Source organism: Electrona antarctica (assembly GCF_951216825.1).
Source record: "Electrona antarctica genome assembly, chromosome: 5".
In the NCBI taxonomy this organism is placed as follows: domain Eukaryota; kingdom Metazoa; phylum Chordata; class Actinopteri; order Myctophiformes; family Myctophidae; genus Electrona; species Electrona antarctica.
The window spans coordinates 40,836,954-40,860,042 of NC_136810.1; the positions used below are offsets into that span (position 1 = coordinate 40,836,954).

Genomic DNA, 23,089 nt, shown 5'->3' on the forward strand with positions numbered 1-23,089 from the left:
CTCCAATGTCTGTATAGTTCATCTCCAATGTCTCTGTATAGTTCATCTCCAATGTCTCTGTATAGTTCATCTCCAATGTCTCTGTATAGTTCATCTCCAATGTCTCCCTATAGTTCATCTCCAATGTCTCCCTATAGTTCATCTCCAATGTCTCTGTATAGTTCATCTCCAATGTCTCTGTATAGTTCATCTCTAATGTCTCTGTATAGTTCATCTCCAATGTCTCCCTATAGTTCATCTCCAATGTCTCCCTATAGTTCATCTCCAATGTCTCCCTATAGTTCATCTCCAATGTCTCTGTATAGTTCATCTCCAATGTCTCTGTATAGTTCATCTCCAATGTCTCTGTATAGTTCATCTCCAATGTCTCCCTATAGTTCATCTCCAATGTCTCTGTATAGTTCATCTCCAATGTCTCCCTATAGTTCATCTCCAATGTCTCTGTATAGTTCATCTCTAATGTCTCTGTATAGTTCATCTCCAATGTCTCTGTATAGTTCATCTCCAATGTCTCTGTATAGTTCTCACTTTCTTCAGATGCATTACGGACGGTGTTACACATAACAGGGGCATGCTCACTGATATCATTACTTCAGAAGGAACACTTCAAAGGAGAGAGAAAAAGAAGAAAAAAAGGCAAAAAGACAAGGAAAGAAAAGGAGAAACCACGACAAAAAAAAAGAAAGTATTTACAATATTGCTGAGGGGAACAAAAACAGGAGGAAGCAGGCATTGAGTTGAGACCACACAAAGTCTGCTCTCAGTGGGGCAATATTATCTAGTTAGAATTTGTCTATTCTAGTTCTTAGGAGATATGTTAATTTTTCCATTTTGAAAATATCCAGGACTATCCTGTGCCACTCAGTCGACTTTTTTTTTTGCTTGCCTTGATGCCAACGTAATGGCTGATTTTATACTTGCTGAAAATAGCAGAGCTATTTGACTTGACGTGTCTTTTACTTATACTGGATCTCTTGTCCCTTCCTAACATTTTAGTCTAGTTTTTATTTGTTGACGAAATTGTCAATACATTTACTCAGTTTTAGTCATCATAGCTTAGTTTTCATTTAGGTTTCGTCAGTGAAAAAAGGTAGTTGACGAACATTCTTCATTATAGTATCAACAAAATCAACACAGGCAGTATACTAGTCTGATCTCACCAATAGACACACAGTGCCATCTGCTGGCATCCCTGCAGTACTGCACTAGGTAACAACATTCTCTCCATCATCAAAAGAAAGACAAACAATCCAGAAAGACAACCTGGATGGTTTAATATGTGTTTGATGAGTGCAAAAAGTGTCAAAGAATATCTACCGGTACTCTCTTAGACCGGCAGCTACTGTTGTATCTCTGTATGATGCTTTTTACTTGAGGCATTCAGTCATTCATCCAGGAATGCAGTGGGTCAACCCCATTGCTCTGCTGATATGAATAGCATTACTTCTCCCAGTGGTTTTCAACCAGTGGTCCAGGGACCACCAGTGGTCCTTGAAGGGATTCCAGGTGGTCCCCAGCGAAAAGATGGAGAGTTGGTAACCAAATGGACACTTACGGATCCATTTGGTTTCATTGTACGCTCTCAAAAGTTAAATTATTGTTAAGCATCTGCATTACTTAATTTACAAGAAGTCAACAGTTAGAGAATGTAGAAGAATTATTTTATTTTGATCGATGTTTGCCTGTTATCTCAAGACAAAATCTTATCCAACGACAACAAAATATTCTTACGTTTTGTGTTTGAGAGGCTCAATCATCAAATGGTGGTCTGTGGCTCAAATGCAGAATAAATATTGGACCTTGACATGAAAAGGGTTGAAAACCTTTGACTTATCCCATCAAAGGCTTGGTATGCTCTTTGTGATGCTGCACTAGTGTTGTCTCTGTTGTTTAGTTGTGTGTTTTCTCCACTGTACACATTAAAGTCCTGCATCAGACTGAGACCGTACATACCAATGGAACCAAAGGGACCTGTTGGATCCATTTCCACTTGTTCCATTTCTACACTTTCAGATGTCTGCTTCTTGTGTTTACATTTTTTGTTCATATCCTACTTCTTTGTGTGAAATTGAAAATGTAATTAACATTGAGTCATAAAAAAGAGTTACAAATGGATACATTGAGGCTGGGGATTTCACTGCGTATTAATCTTAAAGTGTCACCCAATGCCTTGTCATCGGGAGCATGAGATTTGTGGCCGAATAAAGCTCAGTTCCTATTCATAAATTACTGTTTATTCCCAACAACGTGGCCTCGTCATTTCATATTTGCTTTCCTTCATTGTTTACCTCCTCCCGAACCCCCAACCCCTCGCTGTCCCAGGCTGTCCCGCAGGGTTTTACGGCAGGGACTGCTCTGACGTGTGTCGCTGTCAGAACGGCGCTGACTGTGACCACATCATTGGCCAGTGTGCCTGCCGAACGGGATTCATTGGGTCTAGTTGTGAGCAGAGTGAGTACTGCAAGTGTGTGTGTGTGTGTGTGTGTGTGTGTGTGTGTGCGTGCGTGCGTGCGTGCGTGCGTGCGTGCGTGCGTGCGTGCGTGCGTGCGTGCGTGCGTGCGTGCGTGCGTGCGTGCGTATGCTTGCGTGCGCACGCAAATGTGTCCTTACCACTTCATCTTCTGCCCCATAAATGCTTCACTTTGCTGTATTACTTAATATCTTCCTCTATCCTGTGCAGAGTGTCCTGCGGGTACATATGGTTATGGGTGCCAGCTGTTATGCGAGTGCATGAACAATGCTACCTGTGACTATGTGACTGGTACATGCTACTGCAGCCCAGGATACAAAGGCATCCGCTGTGATCAAGGTGAGTGGCTACTGTAAACATAAGTACATACTGTATGTAACCATATACTATATGTAACTAATGGTCTTCAATGTTCAGCACATTGCCTGTTAATTGCCTGCTCAACAGCAGTATGGAACCATTAAAATACTATCAAGTCCGCCACCTTATACTGCGCATAAGCCTGGCAGATAATGAGTTAAAAAAAACATGACTATTGGAACGCTCTCTTTACTCCCGACATGTACACTTAAGTCTCTCCAAATTATCCAGAATGCAGCAGCATGCTTGGTCTTCAACCAGAAAAAAGAAAATCACATGTCTGTCTCCCCCCTTCTCCGCTCCCTCCATTGGCTCCCAGTTACTTCCCGCACAGAGTACAAAACACTGATGTTGGCCTACAAAGCAAAGGTATGGTACCCCATATCTTCAAAGCCTGATCCAACCTTATATTATAACCCCTCCCGCTCACTCAGATCAGCTAACGCAGGTTAGCAGGGAACCTTCTGGCTCCCAAACTATGTCATGAAGTCCCCATTGCAATTAGAACTGCAGACTCACTCCCAGTCTTCCGCTGTAATCTGTAGACTCACCTCTTCAGACTCCACCTTAGCCCGTAGCACTTGCCCTAGCACTTTCCCTAGCCTTTGTGACTTTGCAGGCTTATGCAAAGGCAGAAGAAAAAAGATAGCATGTTATGTAGACAGATACCAGATCATTATTGATCTGGCATCCTCTAGTGTTTATAGTTTCAATGTACGTATTATTGATTTTCTTTGGACATTCTACTGTTAGACTGATGATAGGTTCTTAGTTTACTTATGATCCTAGATGACTATTTCTATGCATTTGATGTATTACCTTGTGTTGTCCTTGCTTACTGTAACTCCGGATTAAGATCATCTGTTAAATGCCTAAATTGTAATTGTAAATTGTAAAGAGCATGTTTCAAACAGGATAACCAGGGCAAATGCATTATAAATAACAACCTGAGTTATCGACCGGCATGCAACATCACTCTAAACCCCCGAACAGAGAAAATCCCAACAATAATATTTGGTTCACGGTAGGGCATTCACTTCTAGTCATTCTTTTTGGAAATAAATATTTGTACATTTAAAAACTGTGTACATTGGCGACTATAACTATAATCTACTTGATCTTGAGGCCTACAAAAAATAAAAAATAAAAACTTTTTTGTTTTGATTTTTTCTTATCAACTAGTCAACTAGTACCAACAAGGTCGACTAGTGGATTTACTAGTCGACTAGTTGCTTAATGCCCTAGTTCACGGTACTATTGTAACGACTGAACCACGGGCTCTTTCAGTCCAGTCCACCTCCTGAAACGCTTGAGCTATATTAGAGGTTCATGAGCAGCACCACACCTCAAACAATGGTTCAACACACTCAACACCAGGAGTGCCACCCTTTTTTGACTTGGGCACACTGTTGTATCTACACAGTAAAATCCTCAGTGTTAATTTGTAACATGTTGATTGCATTGGTTGGTTACATTTTTACACAATGTAGGTTCAGGAGTAGAGACCACCCTCTGCTTATCATGGCCACTCCCCGTTCTCAATCGCTTCCCTATCTACCACAGCTCCCGAGACTTCGCCCCCACCCAGAGTGTCAAACTTAAGTGGAGGTGTGGTGTCTTACTAGTGAACCCCCTGAACCCTAGAATCCCTATTCTGGCGGGAACGTTTGCCGAAAATGGCAGATCTACTGTACGAGCTCACACGTGACCTCGTAGATCGGCTTATGTTTGGCAAAGAGATGTGATGGTCTGTAGAGTGACAAAAGAGCACATCACCAATATTACCGTTGCAACTCGGGCGTGTTTTACTAAGTACAGAGGGTGTGTTTCCTGTAGCAGCTCTGATGATGGAGGAGCTGAACCCGTACACCAAGATCAGCCCGGCGCGCGGCTCTGAGCGCCAGTCAGCGGGGGCCGTGATGGGCATCATCTTCCTCCTCCTCATCGTCATGGCCATGCTCAGTCTGTTTGTGTGGTACAGACAGAGACAGAGGGACAAAGGCCACGACATGCAGCCCAGCGTGTCCTACTCACAGGAGATGCACATCACCAACACGGACTACTCCCTCTCTGGTGAGATGTCCACTGGCATTTACTTAACACTTTATTGCCATTATGGCCCCTTTTCCACCAAAATAACTTTGGTACTAGAACTTTGGTGCTTTCAAGGAGCCGGCTGCCATTTTTCTTTTTAGTTCCAGTGCCGAACGAACTTTTAGGGTTCTGAACTAATTCATTATTCAGTGGAAACACTTTGAACTGGTTCAATATTAGGCGGGAAAAAGGAACGGAACCGGTTCAACGCTGGTGGAAAAGGTTAAAAGTGTAGGCACATCAAGAGGACGTATTGACTGAGCTTGCTAAAGTATCTGTGCATGATTGTACCATGTCCAGGTCACAAACCAAAATACCCATTGTATCCCATGGAGGACATTTTCATCGTATTTAACCACAAGAGGGTGCCGGACTAACACCAGACTTCTAATGCTTTTTAATATATGTATTGGGCTTTTTCTATTGTTTCCCCTCATCAAATAGTATCAACCAAAAGAACAAATGTGTCCAGAATAATCTATTAAATATATTTCACAATATGACAACACTAAATATCAGCAGCCTTGACGGTTTTTACACCAGCATATTAACATAGTAACATCAAACTATTGCAACAAAGAAAAGTAATCCACATACCTACGGCATTTATATCTGAACGCAGCTGATTGACTGTTACTATGAAACAGTGCAGAACAAATACCTCTCTTCATTATTCCGGAATATTCTGAAACCCCCATGCTTGTTGTTGTTTAAAGGTTTTCGTTTTTCTTTTAGTTTTTATAACCTCAATTACACCCACACAACCTGAACTTTGAACATTCAGTGGATTTTCTGGGGTCTGGGGTTTTCTCTGTGTTCTGAAGCCTTTTTAGCGGCAATGAAAACAGGCAACAGGCCTCAACAGTGACATCTGCAGGCACATTGTAATGTCATATATGGGATTTGTGGACTCTTACATCACAGTCCACAGGAAAATCAGTGCACTTGTTTGAGCCAGAAAACCCCAGACCACAGAAAATGTACAAAATGTTAAAAGTTCAGGTTGTGTGGGTGTAATTGAGCTCAGAAAACCATTCTAATGTCACGATCCCTTTAAAAACCCCACAGAATGTGGCAGCACAGTGGCGATGCGACCCAGCACCATTGAAGTGGTATCTCAGAGTCAGAACCCCAGCAGCAGTGCTCAGTGTTTCTCCAACCCCAGCTATCACACCGTGGCCCAGTGCAACGTCACCTCCAGCATCTCCAGCAGCCTGGACGGCACTCTGACCCTCAAAGTAAGTCCACTTCTTCTAATAACTATTATTCAGCTATTATTCTGAAAGAGAATTCTCCAGTAAAAAATACCACACAACAAGCAGTGGTGGAAAAAGTACTGAAATGTTTTACTTAAGTATAAAAGTATCAATACTGCAATGTAGAACTATTCCGTTACAAGTAAAAGTTCGGAAATCAAATTGTACTTGAGTAAAAGTAGAAAAGTATTGGCATAAAATGTACTCACAATGCAGAATGTCCCGTTTCAAGTATTCAAATGTATAAAGATCTTTTGAAAATAGCTGAAATGTATATAGGGCTGAAGTGGTTAATGTATGTTTTGTAATAATAATCAAAGTAACTAATAAGTAAAGTTTTCAAATAAATGTAGTGCAGTAAAAGTATTTTTTTTTTACTTTTAGGTCATAAAACCTAAAAGAAAAACGAAAAATAAATGAAAATGAATGTCATGAAACCTTTAACGTTCCTCTCCAACAGTCAAGCACCCTGAAGAGCAGAAATGGCTCAGAATGGAGAGCCTACTGCAATCTTAACGACCTTGGTAAGTATATAGGCTACCCTCTTTGACTCACTCACCATATGGCACATATATTCACATAATCTGTGGACTTTATTTACTGTGTCGACACCTTATAAATGTTTTGTCATCGACACAGTCGTGCCAACTAAGGACCATAAATGATGAGCCTTTAACATCCGACCTTGACAAATTGTCAGTTAATTTCATATTGATTCATTGATCAGCACTTAACGGTATTGTATTGTATGTGTCCATGTCAAATTTCACCTAGGGTCTATCCTAAAAGTCTGTCCTATGATCCTAAAGTCTGTCCTATCCAGACCTGTGGGAAGTATTTTGCATAGTGTTTATACTTCTACTCCACTACAATTATTTGACAGCTTTCACATACCTGCTGACATTGTCTTTCCTCTGGCTTTCACTTTCATGATAGCCTTTGCTCTGATTTTGATAAGTTGTTGTGTGCGCACATGCGTGCGTGAGTGTGTGTGTGTGTGTGTGTGCGCTCGTGTCTGCGCGTATGCACGACTGCGCGTGTGTCCATACAGTATGTACATGCGTGCGTATGTGTGCATAAGTGAAGGTGGGTCACCCTGAGCTCATTAGTGCTCACTCACTGCCTCCTGTGGCCCATGCCTCTGTCTGGGCCACTGCCTCCTGTGGCCCATGCCTCTGTCTGGGCTGTGGCCCATGCCTCTGTCTGGGCTGTGGCCCATGCCTCTGCCTGGGCCCTCCTGTGGCCCATGCCTCTGTCTGGGCCAACTTTTAAAGCAACATTATGGATAGCATGCTATATTTTTGTGCTACAGCATGTTGACACAGTAAGCCCATTGGATTTAATGACTATAAAAAGGTTTTCACCTACAATATGGCATAGAGTATTTTAATGGAGGCAATAAGCAACTCGAGAACAAACAAAAAACCTATGTTGGCGTGTTGATAACAGTATCAGTATGTCCAGGACACCCAGCCATGTAAATCAACTGGAGTTCCCAGCCAGTCTTATGTGGTGGTGGCAGGGGCGCAGATAGCATTTTATAACTGGAGGGACATATCTGCGCGCCTGGGTGGTGGTATTATTTATTGTATTGTGTGAGTTACACATGGTAGCATCATTGCAACCTTCTATAAAACAGGAACATTTGATTAAATATTTTTTGTAGACCCCATATGGCGACTGCTCCTCTCACACTGTGCTATTTTTGTTGTTGGACTTTGATCATGCAATGCTGCTGAGATTACACACACAAAATCGACATGGATAAATAAAACAAAAACAAACAAACAAGGCATATAGATATAAAACACAGAAAGCAACGGAAAGTGTATGATGACCACCACATCTGCATCTGTACACATAAGCAGACAGGAATGTGCAAATGAAAGATCTGAAGATTTGCAGATATTTCTAAGAAACCTTCTGAAAACCATCCTGACATTTCCCATATTCCACAGAGAATGCACACAGACACACAACATGACTGCTGTTCTTTGTTACAGATGTTCAACAAGAGGACATACAGACACAGAGAGGCACCAGGAAAGGTAAACACGTTATTATTTATTTATTTGTTTGACCTATATTTAACCAGGAGAAAATCCCGTTGAGATTAACAAATCTCTTTTCCAATGGAGCTCCAGGACATCACAGGCATAATTTGTACGTGTGGGTGTGTGTCTGCGTGTGTACGTGCGCGCATGAGTGCCTGCTGCCTGTGTCCCTCTATCCATGTGGTGTCCTGTTGCTGCTTTGCCTTTATGCGTCACTACATTACCTCATCCAGAACAGCCAATATCTTTTTTTTTCTCCCCCCGGTCGCTATTAGTTCCCTCATAGATTTCTTCCCCTGAACCAGTATCCCATGTTCTAACCCCCTCTGTGATTTATGTGAAAACTGTCTGCGCTTTGGACTCGATCATGGTGGGCCGACGTTTTGTTCCAGTGTTAATTACCCACTACGGCTCAGTGTCCAATATGTCATTTTCAGTCTCCTGCACAGAGCAGCCGCTGGAGACTGGGGTAGGGGTTATAGGGAGTACACCAGAGTAGCTCTGCTGCCATCGGTAATGAGGCTTCTTATCACACTGATGAGCATGTTGCACTCTCACCTCTCCCTGTTCTGGGCCAACATTACTCCGGGGTAGGGGTGGCGGTGGCTCAGGGGTAGAGTGGCCGGTTGGGAACAGCAAGGTGTCGAAGTGTCCTTGAGCAAGACGCTGAACCCCAAATTGCTCCCAAGGGCAGGTTGGTGCCTTGCATGGTTTCCTCCATCATCGGTGTGCGAATGTGTGAGTGAATGGGTGAATGTAATGCACAATCTATGTAAAGTGCCTTGGATAAAGGTGCTATGTAAATGCACCATTTACCATTTATTACTCACGTGTCCCTACACACAGTACACAGTAAGTATTCTCAATCTCAACACCAGTGTTTCTCAACCTGGGGTCTGTATTTGAGGCAGAACTTGGCCATGCGTCACCCATTCCGTTTTATGTGACGGACTTCCCCCAGACGGTGACTAAATGAAACTATCCTGTCACGTCGCCTGCTGAAAAGGACAGATGATTTATGTTTCCAAGCCTATCGGTATGCAGCTCTACCGGTGCTGCAGACTCAGCAGAAGCGAACATCGCATCACTTGGCACAGACCCCTGCTCGGATGGCACCCCATGAGGCTCAAGTCCGCTTCTGACAGCGTGCCTGCCTTGTGTTAAAGGGTCAACCTATTACTAGTTGGGAGTGAAAGGCTACCGTGAAAAGCAACATGACAGGGGAGCTCCGACTCTGTCTCATGAAACGGGTGAAGTGTCACTATAGTTTCGTAGACGATTTAGGTCACAAGTCATGATGCTGTGTGTGTGTGTGTGTGTGTGTGTGTGTGTGTGTGTGTGTGTGTGTGTGTGTGCGTGTGCGTGTGAGTGAGCACACGTGTGCGGCGGCCTCTGTTTTTATCAGATGTAAGAAGGGGGGCTCAGAGGAAAAACCTTTGAAAACCACTGCTCTATGCTAATGCAACGAGACCTGTTCAGATTCTGAGCTGCATCTCGTGGCGAGCCTGATGCTAAACACGTCGCGCTCGTCCTGTGCTTAACAGATTACATCAAGAACTCCTTGTGCAGCAACAGCTTGTGCTCCCTGAATGGAGAGAACCCCTATGCCACCATCAGAGACCCACCGGGTGTGTCCTGCACCAAGCACACAGAGAACAGCTATGTTGAGATGAAGTCCCCCTCCCACCGCGAGGTGCCCTTTGGGGGCACCGCCAGCCTTTTGGGCAACGCCACAAGGAATATCTATGACGACGGTGAGTGCGGGTTCTCTCCCCTGTGGCATGGAGAACTCAACTCAACTCAGAAAGATGCTTATGTTCCCCTGGGTTCCTGCACCCCACTGGGATTCTTTACCAAAGCTGTAAGCCTCTTTAGCCGTAATCGCAGGAAATGTGTTGATGCTTCCTTTCACCCTATATCTGCATGCTACCCCCTGCTTCAGAACGGACTGACACCCCCTTCTCTCCCTCTTTTCTCTATCCTGAACTGATCCCCCGCCCACCCTCACTGTAGAGCCGACAGTGAGCGTTCTACAGGGACCCAACGGAATGGCCACCGGCTTCTCCCAGAGTCCCTACGACCTTCCCCGCAGCAGCCACATTCCCAGCCACTACGACATACTGCCCATGCGCCACAGCCCTACGCACACCCCACCACCACCACCACCACCCCCAGAGAGTCCCAGCTCCTTGCTCTAGAGGTCCGCTGTCCGACTGTGCTGGCCCTGACAAAGTGTCGGTAATTCAGGCCAGTTTCAGCAGCCAACTTTCAGCCGATGGCCCTCCCTCCGTCTCCGCGCATATCGAACCAGATGCCAGGGATGTGGAGATAGATGGAGAGCCGCAGCTTGTCTGGACCCGGTTCTCCGTCCTGACTTGTATCATTTTAAACACTCCTTCTGTAGGCTGAGAAGGATGGAGGGAAGGAAAGACCGAGGAAGGGAGAGCCTCCAGGTCTGCACTCTCCAGTGACCCACTCATCCATTTTATTCTCTCGTAGAACCGATCACTGAAACGGCTCCACAGCCTTTTCAGGGACCCTGAAGATGGATTGTGTTCAGGGCAGGCTGTATGGACTGGATGAATAGATTATATCCAGCAAGGGAGCAATCCTCACCTATTTTTAGCCCTTGTTTATAGACAAGCTTATCATTCAAGGGCAATCAAGTGTTCATACAGTAATATATCCCCTCAACAGAGAAGCAGGTTTCTTCACACGCAGGTGGGTACAGTATGGGTACAGTATGGCAGACAGAGATCCACCACATATAGCAGAGTTTATGGTTTGGGATGGTGTGTGAACTGTCCAAACTTATGAAGCATGGATAACAATAGTGAGATATTGGTCATTGTTTAAAATGATCACAGAGCTAATACTAACTTGAACCCTGTCTATACACTACAGGACTGTTATTTATTTTGTAAAATGAGGGTGGGTGAATTTCCAAATCATTCAGTCACACGTGTGGGTCTCATGTTAGGATCTGTCCCACAGTGAAGTGATCTGTGTGTTGCTTTCTAAATGATGTGAAGGCATTCTTATCAGTTGTTTCCGAGCGTACATATTTGAAATTGTGGGTGTTATGAAGGGATTGCTTTAGACTTTGTTTAGGTATTTATAATGCAATTTGCATTTATTTATTTATATTAAGTGATGGTGAATTTTGTTAATGTGACACTAAAGTATAAAGAAAAGACAAGCATGATCAGATTATGGATACCCAATGATGTAGATAACACAATTTATCTTGTGAGATGATCAGTGTAATTTGTGCAGTTTCTCAAGTTAAATGGTTTTCTCTTTCTCTCTCCCCCACCCCACAAACTTCCCATCTTTCTGTAAATTTGCAAATTGCAAATAAATATTATCTTACTGATTCAAGAAGAGCCACAAATACCCTGTGCAGTAATCACAATGGGAACCACGTGTAAAAAATTCTGTGTAAAATGTTATACGTTTTTATGAGGCTACATAACTTTTTACTACTCTATTGAATTAAATCTATTCATTCACTGTGTGAATTCCATCTCAACCTCTGTAGAAGCAATAACATGCTGACAATCGATGGCCGGAGACAGTGTTATATAGTATTTGACATTATGCCATCTTAGACCAGTGTGGTGACTGTTGATCATGTGTTCACGTGTCTGATTCTTTTCGCCCTCTGGAGAGGTGTTTGTAGTTGCCGTCATTTCAATGCTGCTTGATGTTTTTGTATATATAAATTGAAGATTAAAAGCCTATGCTGCCATCAAAAAGGCTGTGTCAGTCAGGCATTTATGTCCTACAGTTTCTTGCTTCTCTAATCTGCAGTAGCAAATTAGGCTTGTAGAGGGACTACTCCTATTATTCTGTATTCCAACCAGCACATAATTGCAGGCTCTGTAAAGAATAGCCAACAGTGCAAATTCAGGACAGGCTACAACAGCATGTTGAGCGTGGATCAGCATACCCCTGACACCGTATGATTTGATGAAACAAAATTGGTGAAGCACTGAAATTAACTATCAACTGGCTCTGTTAAATAATGTACAGGTTATGTTGTGCATAAAAAGCTGCTAGGCCATCGTAATCAAAACCACTTTTCAGCATCTGTACGGAAAACATCCAGCAGGATCATTTAGGAACTACAGTAGTTCTTTCGAAAAATCCACTTAACGCCAATGTCGGCAGAAACCTTATTTTTCCATATGTTAATGCCCCATTTCATTACTTTGTCATATGGATTATAATAGCTGATGTTTATAATCACTGATATACAAGGTCACAATGCATGGCATCGTGATGAGTTGTGAGTTTGTAGATCTATTTTTTTGAAAATGTCCGGGCTAAAAATATTTAACCAATGAAAAGTATTAACAAGACCTTGTGACTAAATTGGAACATTCTTTTTCCATTTCCTGAAAATTAAGTTTTAGTCATACAAGCTTTCTGCCCTCATGGATTCAAATATAATAATTGGGTAGCAGACATTGGGTGATTAAAGATAAGACGAGCATTTATCCATTTTCTGAAGTCCTAGACATTGCATTACACACAATACTAATACAAATGTGTTACAGTTTTTATTTTATTTGAAGTTTCAATTGTAATTAGTGGTCTGAATAGCGGATGATTTATAATAAACAAATTACCAAAGAAATGGAAATACAGCATACACATACATAAAACGTATAGACAAAATGTGAAAGGTAAAGGAAATCACATTACATAAATCATTTGATTCAATGTAGCTAGCAAACCGGCAATGCCAGTACCATCTGTGCATTCACATCATAGGTACTGACTGGCCACACACAGGACTGCAGCCTTTAGGAAGCAGCTCATCAAAGTACAGTACAGCCCTGCAGTCTTTCCGCAGGTACTGGGTAATAAGATCTAAAGCCTAATTTAAACTTCATCGCATGACGGTGTAATGCACCGTAAATGACTGATTTTCAAGTGATAAACATGACGCATCGCCTATTAGTTAGGCTTTACAATCAGGTGGCCGGTGTCTGACACCAGGTCATTGACCATTTAAAAAAGAAAATATGCTACTAATTTTTGATATTTTTCTTTGAACCAGAATCTAACTTTATTCAGCATGGCGACATGAATACAACCTTTATCTGTAGTGCTTTCAGTGTGATATAGTGTGTCATGTTTAGTGCAAAAAGTGACATAGTCAAGTGTGAGTAACCTTGAACCTACTCAAGACAAGGCTTTCACAACGGCTGCCTGCAGCTGACATTGGCGACAGGGAAACTGATAAGCCACAGTGAGCCACTTCACACCTGTACGGTGGAGGTTTTTAAAAAGTCAGTTTGGTCCTCAGTGGTATGGAGCAGAGTTTCCTGAGCTCCCGAGATAATGGCCATCTTTCCTACAGTAGCTGTGCTAGGCCAACCTTCCCTGACTGATGAACCACTAAACGGGAATGGAGGCCAGTGGCCGGTGACTCGCAGAGCCAAGAGACCAGACGCAACCCCAGGACAGAGGAGAAAGTAATGCGAGGGCCAGCACCCTGTGTTTTATGCGGAAACGGAAAGGCCACAATGGAGCAAACTGAGATTAGATGGGTATGTTTCTCTGCCTTGGACCCTGAGAACTCTACAGTCTTCTTTGTTTTTTTATATATTTTTTTACTGTGCATCCCTGACACAGCTTCAAGAGTTCAAAACAATTTGGTTGGTCTCCCACAGCACCAGAGGGGACAGAACAAAGACAACACCTGGGGCGGTTTAACTCCCAAGAGATCATTATGATGGACTCTGACAGAGATACTGTCTGAAACAGCTTAAAAGTAGAAAGCACATTTGTGAAATGAAGGCATCCCAATATGACATTCCACTAGAAAGGCACTGTAACCACCACAATCATTAAAATGCAGTGATAGTTGCAGCTGAGGTCCCGCTATAGTGTCAGACTGCCAGTGCAAGTGCATCATTAAAAACGTTAAGATGCATAGTGTATCACTGGATATGTAATTAAAATGTTGCATTACAATAAGCAATACGTAGGATCCCATTCATGCATCTTTGTCCAGCTATTGTCCATCACCCCCAATTTACCAGTACAGTGTCCGCTTTCAAATGGCGTGCTTCTTGTTCTTTTTAAGCAATACATTTTAGTACGTAATTTTGGCAGATGCTCTAGCCTGGAGTGTCTTACAAATACAATAAGTGCAATAGTAAAATAAGGTTAAATTCCAAGACAACCTACATTACAAGCAACTAATATTAAGAGTACAAGGGTAAAAGCCTCAGCACTGACACTAGATAATAACTAATAATTGATGGCATGTTCCCAAACATGTATCACCTGGTCTGGAACTTAAGACTACTGCTGTAAACAATTACTTGACACATATTGGGAGCCACTGAATACTGCACAGCACATGTTTCTACCAACATGTGTCAATGTTTTCTGAATACCCCTTTAAAAAAAACTTAAACAAGCCTGGCTATAAGCTAATATGGACTCCAAGACACAGAAAATAACCTAGAGGAACTCAAATAAAATAAACACTGAAAAGGTGAAAGCTGGTATTTCCCTTCACTCATTTCAGATTCCAGCGCAGAGCAAGCTAGCATGCAGAAGCATCTTAGCCCATGATGACAAACATCACAATGTAGCTACCAGCATTGTGATTTGGCTATACTACTTGGACACTAGATTGCAGAATGCTCTGATGACTAATCGTTGCCTTCCATATTACCACAGGACATACACTGACAGGCTCTGGCCTGTCACAGCTCCCTGCCTCCAAAGACACAGCCAGGATGAGAATGCATGTCAAATGCATAGGTACAGATTTACACACAAAAAAAAGTTGATTATTACTTACAGGCAACATATTGATGCGTTTTGTGCAGATTTGATTATTAAAATGTTGCTATATAAAAGCTTTATAGAGGCAGAGGAAAGGAAGCGCACACCTAACTGGTGGTTCGCTTTCCTCCTGGTATCAGCCAACCAGCTGTATCTGAGAAGCACAGTCATTTTCTTCCAGAGAGGCGGACCCTCAGTGGGGAAAAGGGGCCGAGCACTGCTAGATGCTCTGACAACACTGCATCTTTGGTTTGTTCTCTGTGGGCTGCACCTGGATGTTTACCACATTGTTGCTAGGTGACATGTCATTGTCCCGCCTGTCGGACATTTGCTTCTGAGAGACGATGCGGTAAATCTCTGTGTGGAGAGAGGAAAAGGAGAGAATGCAATTAATAACACACACACACACACACACACACACACACACACACACACGCACACGCACACGCGCACACGCACACGCACACGCACACGCACACGCACACGCACACACGCACACGCTTCCGATAGGTCTTGAGGTGTGCTTCGTATTGGTCTAAAAACACCTCCCAGCCCATTAGGAAGCTTAATAAGTAATATTACCACTGCATAAAGGCTGATAGCATTGCAGATTAAACATTTATAGCTTGATTACTCTGCTGTGCGGATACCAAAAGGGCCAAGTCTGCTCTGTAGCAGAGCACAGCTGCAGATCTTTATTGTAGTCACGTACTGGTAAAAGAAACTGTGAAGCCACAAAGCACAACCGAGGCCAGATCTTTGATTAGGCATTCCTGATGCATAACTGGCATTCATCCAAGTCAGGCCTTCGATACAGACACTCCCTTCTGCATCTATGAGGATAGATGCTGCTAACGCATTGGGCATGCAAATTTGATTTGACGTAGCATAATCCTAAATGATAATGCAATTAGAGGTTTTAACAATGTTTCAGTCCAGAGAGGTTAAGCTAAGCCAACTAAAATTCCATGGAGACATGTCTCATCTAAATCAAACAATCTCAGAGGTGAGGATGAGAGCTCACCAGTGAGAATGGTCTGGAAGGCTGTCTCCACATTTGTGGAATCCAACGCTGATGTCTCCAGAAATGACAGACCATTTTTCTCTGTGAGAGAAAGAAACACAAAGCATGAAAATATTCCCCTCCTATTGTTAGGCCTTCAAGACAATAATAAAATAAAAAACTGTGATAAAGCCTGGTACACGCATATCACACTTGCACAGCCAAGATTCTATCACCTCCTTAAACCACTGCCGGATGAAATGTCCCCTCTACAGTATGCATGCACTGTACTTCCAGGAAAGTATGTCAAAAATATAATAAAAACACAAAACTTTTTAAAACTATTTCAGTGTGTATTTCATAGTCACCATTGCATAACCATTGTACTGTGACATTGCTTGGAACAGGCAAATGTCAATAGCCAGACAAAAATAAACAATTGTCATAAATGTAAAGCTGCATTGTGTGATATTTTTACGCTGTGGCTCTGCAAGAGTCTAGCTGTCAATACGAGGGTTGTGTGTCCGGGCTAATTTCACAAACGGCTGGTCCGATCAGCGCCAAATTATACAGTGTACACTGTTGATAGGCCAGAGAAGTACCTCCACTAATTTTATACTCAGTTGTAGATTTTATACATTTAACTTTTACTTAATAATGGAAATAGCATAGCTAGTGCTACACAGCATATCATAGACGCCTTACATCATATATGACTGACGTCACAAGTTGGCCACATGAAGAATGAGATCCACATGGGAACAGACATTTGACTGGAGCCACACCGCTCCCATGTGGATTGTTGATAGTGACAAGTCACATGGGATGAAACAAAACAAAATCTGTGCGATGCAATGTAAGGGACGCGTGATTATGAATCCCACCAACGTTCTAGGGTAGACCCGCCTCACCATGTGTCTGATTGGCTCCCGGGAAGGCATAGTTTTACTGAGGTTAGGCCATTCGGGTTAGGTTTAGGGGGGTGCATACTTAGTTTGGACTAGTCATTGGTTAGACATGGGTTAAGGTTAGGTTTAGGTGTGCTGCCCCATGGCAGGTTCGGTTTAGGGTGAGGGTTTGAGATAGGTTGTAGTTGTAGGACTAATGACTGGTCGCAAAAACGAGCACTGTCAATCACAACGACTACTGGCCAATCACAGCAGGGCTTTCCTAGAACGTTGGTGGGATACATAATAACGCGTAAGGGACGGGTGTGGGCTGCGGACTAGTCGACACACCAACTCAGGAGGGCGACTCCTATCCAATCAATGGGAGCTGGGGTGGCAGGGGGGGTAGGTAATGTGAATTTATAGATCATTTCAAGAACATAATGAGCTTAATTATAACTTGGTAGTTGTAGAACTGCCTCACCTGCAAATGCCCGTGCCTCATCAGTGGGAACAGCCCTGAGATGTCGCAGGTCACTTTTATTGCCCACCAGCATTATGACAATGTTAGTGTCGGCATGGTCTCTCAGTTCCTTAAGCCAGCGCTCCACATTTTCATATGTCAGGTGCTTGGCGATGTCGTACACAAGCAGCGCCCCCACCGCTCCACGGTAATACCTGAGGAGGACAATAGTGATAAAGACAAAACAAACCTTTTTCCACAGAACTGTTTAAAACATACATTATTAACCCAAAGATATGCTTTGGAGGAATTTATTTTAGTGGCCATATTATATATATGAAACAAGATAATATTTGTGAAGTTGTTTATCCAGGATCTGAAATATATTTTCAAATGTATTTTTGAAACATGTGTGCAACACATTTTTGCTGTATGGGTGTTTGAAGACCACTTACGCAGAGGTGATGGCTCTGTAGCGTTCCTGTCCAGCAGTATCCCATATCTGAGCTTTCACAGTCTTGCCGTCAACCTGGATGCTGCGAGTGGCAAACTCCACTCCAATGGTGCTCTTGCTCTCCAAGTTGAACTCGTTACGGGTGAAGCGAGACAGCAGGTTGCTCTTCCCCACACCAGAGTCTCCAATCAGAACCACTGCAAGTATAGTCAGAGGGGGCGTGTCAATGCCAGTGTGTCACACAAACTTACCCCAACCCTTGACGCTGTCGCTGAGTGCATCTAGGTCCCAGTTTTATAGTCTTTGGCATGTCCCGGCCGGGGACGGGGAATCAAACCTATCACTGTACTACTGGAAAGGACACTACTATTAATTTTGGCCAAATTCTAGTTGGCCAAGATTAGATAGAGTAGATCCCCAAAAATGTGAAATTCATTGCCAAGAAGTAGAAGTAAGGAAGCTGCTCAACGGTCTAGTCTAAGAATTTTACTTTTATAAATGAGAGATAACTTTTACTGCCATACTCTCTCCAGGTAGTTTGTCTATTACGCAGCCTAAGTAAGTAACTTCACCTATCATTCTGAACCTAAGAGACTTATACTGTAATGTATTGGACGTTTAGTTTTTTGTTTGTTTTACCTCTAATTTATAATGATGAGTTTATTTGAGCTAAATAAGCGAAAAAGAACAGGTTACAATCACAGACTGACTTCATGTTAACATAAAAATAAAAAAGGACCAAACAACAAACTTAAGAATCTCTTGATCCTTGTTCCAACTTGAAACTTTTAAGTAGCCATGTTATCTTTATAATTAAGGACCACTTCACCACTTTTCAACCTCACTCCTCATCATGATAAAATAACTTTTTTTTCCTACTCTGCCTGTGTCTCATAGGAGGGCAGTTCAGAAACCCAATTTCCACCAGTGACATCATCAATGGGGAATATAAGCTAATAGAAACTGCAGGCTTTCTATTCCTGAAAAGTTGCAATGTGAAAATGGAAGCCATCGTTCTCACGATAATAATAAACCCCCTTAACAATGATGTCACTGGTGGACGGGTTTCTGAACTGCCCACAGCCCTCCTATGTTTGGGATTTTTCTCAATTTTTATTTATTTGACAGGGACAAAGCTCATTAATCAACATGTCAGTTTTCACATCAATGTACAGTAAATGGGCCAGAGTTAGCCAAAGCTAAATTTCATCTGTAGTCCCTGAGCAGGCTCTTAAAAAATGAATGATATTAAAAAGAATGTATAGTGTGCCAGCACACAACACCATGCTTTGATGCCATGTGTGCATATGTGCAAGCACCCAACACTATATTCATACAAAAACAGGAACATGGTACAGGGGACAGAACAACCGCAAAGTGAAGTGAAAATGACACCGGTGATAAATACTAAATAGTGCTGATAATTATTCATGATTACAGATTTGATTTGTTTTTAGCCACCTTTACAGGTTGAATTTGAAGGTCAGATAGTTGGAATTCTCTACTTCTGTGGGGAGACTGTTCCAGTTATGGGAGGCTCTAACAGAGAAGACTGTTTTACCAAACACACTACATCTGATTGGCACTTCACAGTCCCCTCTGGTAGTTGCCCTTGTTGCTCTGTCACCACTGTCCCTTCGATCTATGAACTGTTTCAGTGGTGGAGGTGCAAGTCCATTTAAGATCTTAAAAATGAGACAGGCATCTGCAAAATGTTTAAAGCTGTCAAAATTAAAAAAAGTTGTATTTTTGAACTATATGGCAATTGTGGTAACGGTTGGGCTTTTGATCCAGTTTAATGTCTGTTTGTAAAGTGATTCTATGGGTTTTAAAGTTGTCTGAGACCAGGTTGTGAAACAGTAGGTGACTCATAGGAATAGACTATGTGACAACCAGGTATAGTCTGGTGACCACCGGAGAGACGGGTGACAGCCGGAATGTAGACGGCACCCGGGTGAGCAGTATGGGTTAGCGCCCCAGCCTGTGTCCTCCGTGAGGAGGAAGCCCAACAAACCTTGGTGAGGCCTTTAGGAGGGCCATTATAATCCACCACTCCTGAATGAAGTGCCTGGTGCTGGGAGTCTGGTGCAACACACAGGTCCTGGGCCTGGTGAGAGCAGGAGTGGATCTGGTGAGACGTAGGAGGAGCCCGGACAGGAGTCAACCCACAGAGCCTAGTCCTTCCACGTGCCAGATTTTGGTTCTCCCAGAGTAGTTCCGTAGCAACGGATTGTGTGGCCTTGCTCATTCCCTGATGGACTGTTCGAGGGTAGCTACTGGTACGTAAGTCGGGATTTGATCAACCCCGGCTGGGTCGCCTGGGTGAGGGGTATGATGTTGGAAGACCCGAAATCCTGTTGACCTCAGGAAACATCACTGAAGATACGTCCCAGGTGCATCCATGCGATGTATTTTTTAGTTATGTGTGAAAGAATCATAGCATGCATGAAGAGTTTAGCTGCATCTGTTGTTCGATATGGTCTTATGTGTCTGAAATTGGATAAATTGAATTTGATTTTATTGGCTACATTTTTAACATGCTTTTTAAATGTCAAGTTTGAGTCAATGTAATTCCAATATATTCTGATACTACTACCCTCAATAAGAATGTCAGTGTCAGGGTCTGTGGAGTTCCATGAAAAAAAAACGTTCCTCAGTCAGTCAGATACATGGACCAATTTGTCTGCTGCTAGTTGTTTGTTTTTAGCATGTATATAAAGAACTGTGTCATCGGCATACATTTGTATGGAGACAGTTGGACAGACGGAAGGCAGATCGTTTATATATAAACTAAACAAAATAGGGCCCAGTATTGATCCCTGAGGAACTCCAATGCCACAGTTAAGATATGCTGACTGAGCACTACCAACACGAACGCTTTGGTTCCGGTTTGTTAAATATGAATGCATCCATTTGACTGCCTCTGTAGAAAAGTTAAAGAAGGAGAGCTTTGACAGAAGTACCTTATATCACTCTATCACTAAACATTGGTGAAATTCACCCGAACACCTGCAGAAAAAAACAGGGATGTGGGTGGGCAGGGAAAGAAACCTACCTTCTACGATGTCACTGAACATTATGGAGGTACTAAAAAACCCAGCCACATCAGCAACATTGTGAAAATTACAAAAATATAATTGCCCAAGTGAAAATCTGAAATCACCCGTGTTCTTATAGGGTTAAATAGATAGAGTATTTAAGAAATGAACCTTGACCGATTCTTTGCAACTGGTGGTTGCTTATAAGCCTGAACTGTTATAGTATAGTAGTACACCTGTCTACGATACCAATGACATCATCGATGGAGATTCCAAACTAATAGAATCTACAAGATATATATATATATATATATATATATATATATAGTCAGATAGATAGAAATGACCAAACCTGACCAGTGACATCACCAGTAGGCAGGTTTCTTTCTGAACTGTACACATACTCTGACATACACAGTACACAAGCACACACACACCTCTGCTTGGGACACGGACACGGAGATCGTACCATTTATAATCTTAATTTTCAGTGGGGACCAATTATTTGAATATATGTTGTAAATGGGCGAAGTGGTCTTTTAACCCAACAACAGACGTATGAATTCCTAGTTTCTCTTTTTTACGACCATTACAAATCCCTCCCCCCCACACACACAGTCACACACCAGTGCTTTATGATTATGAACATGTCATGATTCAAGACAGGAAGTCTTACTCACTGATGGATACCCGGTCTGTCAGTGATCACATGAAGCTAACATATCAATGATTGATTAAGTAACCATTATTGTGAATATGGAACATTTTTGTATTCTTCAGTTCACAATAACTGTTATTAATACGGTCAGCTATAGTTGAAGCTAGGTTCTGTGAAGCAATAAAGTACGTTAGCCAAACCCTAACCTTTCAGACGCTCTAGTGGTCTTTTGAATAGCTTTACGCAGCGTATTTTGTGAACGGTGTAACTAAGCCGGGCGGGGTTTCAGAATTCTCGACACCATGAAACAAATTTCTATTCGTCTCTATTTCGAAAGGAAGAAATCGAGCATCCCCAAATTAGCTAGGTGGTTTATCATAGCCACATAGCTAACACTAGCTAGCCACTTTGGTCGGACACTATTGTTAGCGATTTTTGTCGCTGTCAGCTGGTAATAATTAGGGTAAAGTTACCTTTGAACAGGTAATCGTATTCGTCATCTCTAGTCCCCATCTTCTACGACGTTTTTCGACCTGTCAGTGTTGCTGTCGAGCAAAAATGCTAAGCCGAGATAGGACCGTATCTCTTTCTCCTCCTCGGTCCAAACAACACTGTGAGTGAGGCTAGCCTAGCAAGCTAGCAGTCACACACCCAGAGATGGGCGGCCCGTTTGCAACGTTTAGTGTCGTTTTACATCTAATTGAGTGCCCCATCGGGATCTGTGACCCCAGAGGTCACTGTTTTGCAATTTCACCCAATTCAAGGTTGAAGTTCAAGGTGTTCATTTATTAATGTACATACAATAATAAATCAGCTGCCAGCAGCAGTGCACACAACGACACAAAGATTCCTCAGCAGTGGGTACAAATCTCTATGGTACTACTACACACAAAAAAATCATAATAGACAGGAACAGAGGAAAACAATAATTTTGCCTTACACCAGCTGTAAACCTGACGCGAGGTTAGTAAACCTGTGACATTACATTAGTAGTGAGTGACATGACAATAAAGATCAGAGTGATTTCTATGATACTAGTTCCCTCAGTCACTACGCTCATTATGTAGCTCCGAGATCATGAGCTTCAGAATTAGTGTAGGGACTGAGGGGCTAGGGGTGCTTATATTACTGCTGCTAGGCATGCAATTCATTTATTATTGAAAAACAGCTACCTCTACAGTCACAGTATTTGATAGGTTACCAATTTTCTTTCAACACCTACATTTAATAAAACGTAAAGAAAGGCAAATCCGTTTGAAAATACATTTGGTTTAACTCTTGGATTATTTGAATTTGTCTGTACACTTTACAGTAGAACTCTACAATTCACGTGTTGGTGTTGCTGACAAATAGCCTAAATTTACTCATGCACGTCTGCGGTTCTATGGTGTAATGGTTAGCACTCTGGACTCTGAATCCAGCGATCCGAGTTCAAATCTCGGTAGGACCTGTATTTTCACTAGTGAAGTATGATAGTGAATTGCTATTAATTAAGTGTTAAATGATTATTCCAGTAGTGTTGCAAATCGTGTTACTGCG

At 42.5% G+C, this 23,089-nt stretch overlaps 2 protein-coding genes across 5 annotated transcripts in view; one reads left to right on the forward strand and one right to left on the reverse strand.

The window, feature by feature from the left end:
• The window catches only part of megf11 (multiple EGF-like-domains 11), a 136,729-nt gene extending 124,796 nt beyond the window's left edge, over positions 1-11,933 (forward strand). For 2 of the 4 annotated variants that reach the window (XM_079500660.1, XM_079500662.1), the window contains 8 exons: positions 2,323-2,451; positions 2,681-2,809; positions 4,667-4,903; positions 5,993-6,162; positions 6,641-6,704; positions 8,184-8,228; positions 9,779-9,988; positions 10,248-11,933. In XM_079500660.1, the coding sequence (XP_079356786.1) occupies positions 2,323-2,451; positions 2,681-2,809; positions 4,667-4,903; positions 5,993-6,162; positions 6,641-6,704; positions 8,184-8,228; positions 9,779-9,988; positions 10,248-10,432 (1,169 nt within the window). In that variant the 3' untranslated portion in view covers positions 10,433-11,933. The remainder of the gene's footprint in view (positions 1-2,322; positions 2,452-2,680; positions 2,810-4,666; positions 4,904-5,992; positions 6,163-6,640; positions 6,705-8,183; positions 8,229-9,778; positions 9,989-10,247) is intronic. The other 2 variants (XM_079500661.1, XM_079500663.1) reach the window with 2 other exon arrangements.
• A 781-nt stretch (positions 11,934-12,714) lies between these two features.
• rab11a (RAB11a, member RAS oncogene family) lies at positions 12,715-22,228 on the reverse strand. Its single transcript, XM_079500704.1, has 5 exons — positions 22,024-22,228; positions 17,856-18,051; positions 17,422-17,615; positions 16,072-16,152; positions 12,715-15,404 (listed from the first exon to the last, which is right to left on the reverse strand). The coding sequence occupies exons 1-5, from the start codon at positions 22,061-22,063 to the stop codon at positions 15,268-15,270; spliced, it is 648 nt and encodes a 215-aa protein (XP_079356830.1). The 5' UTR covers positions 22,064-22,228; the 3' UTR covers positions 12,715-15,267.
• Positions 22,229-23,089: the final 861 nt, after the last annotated feature.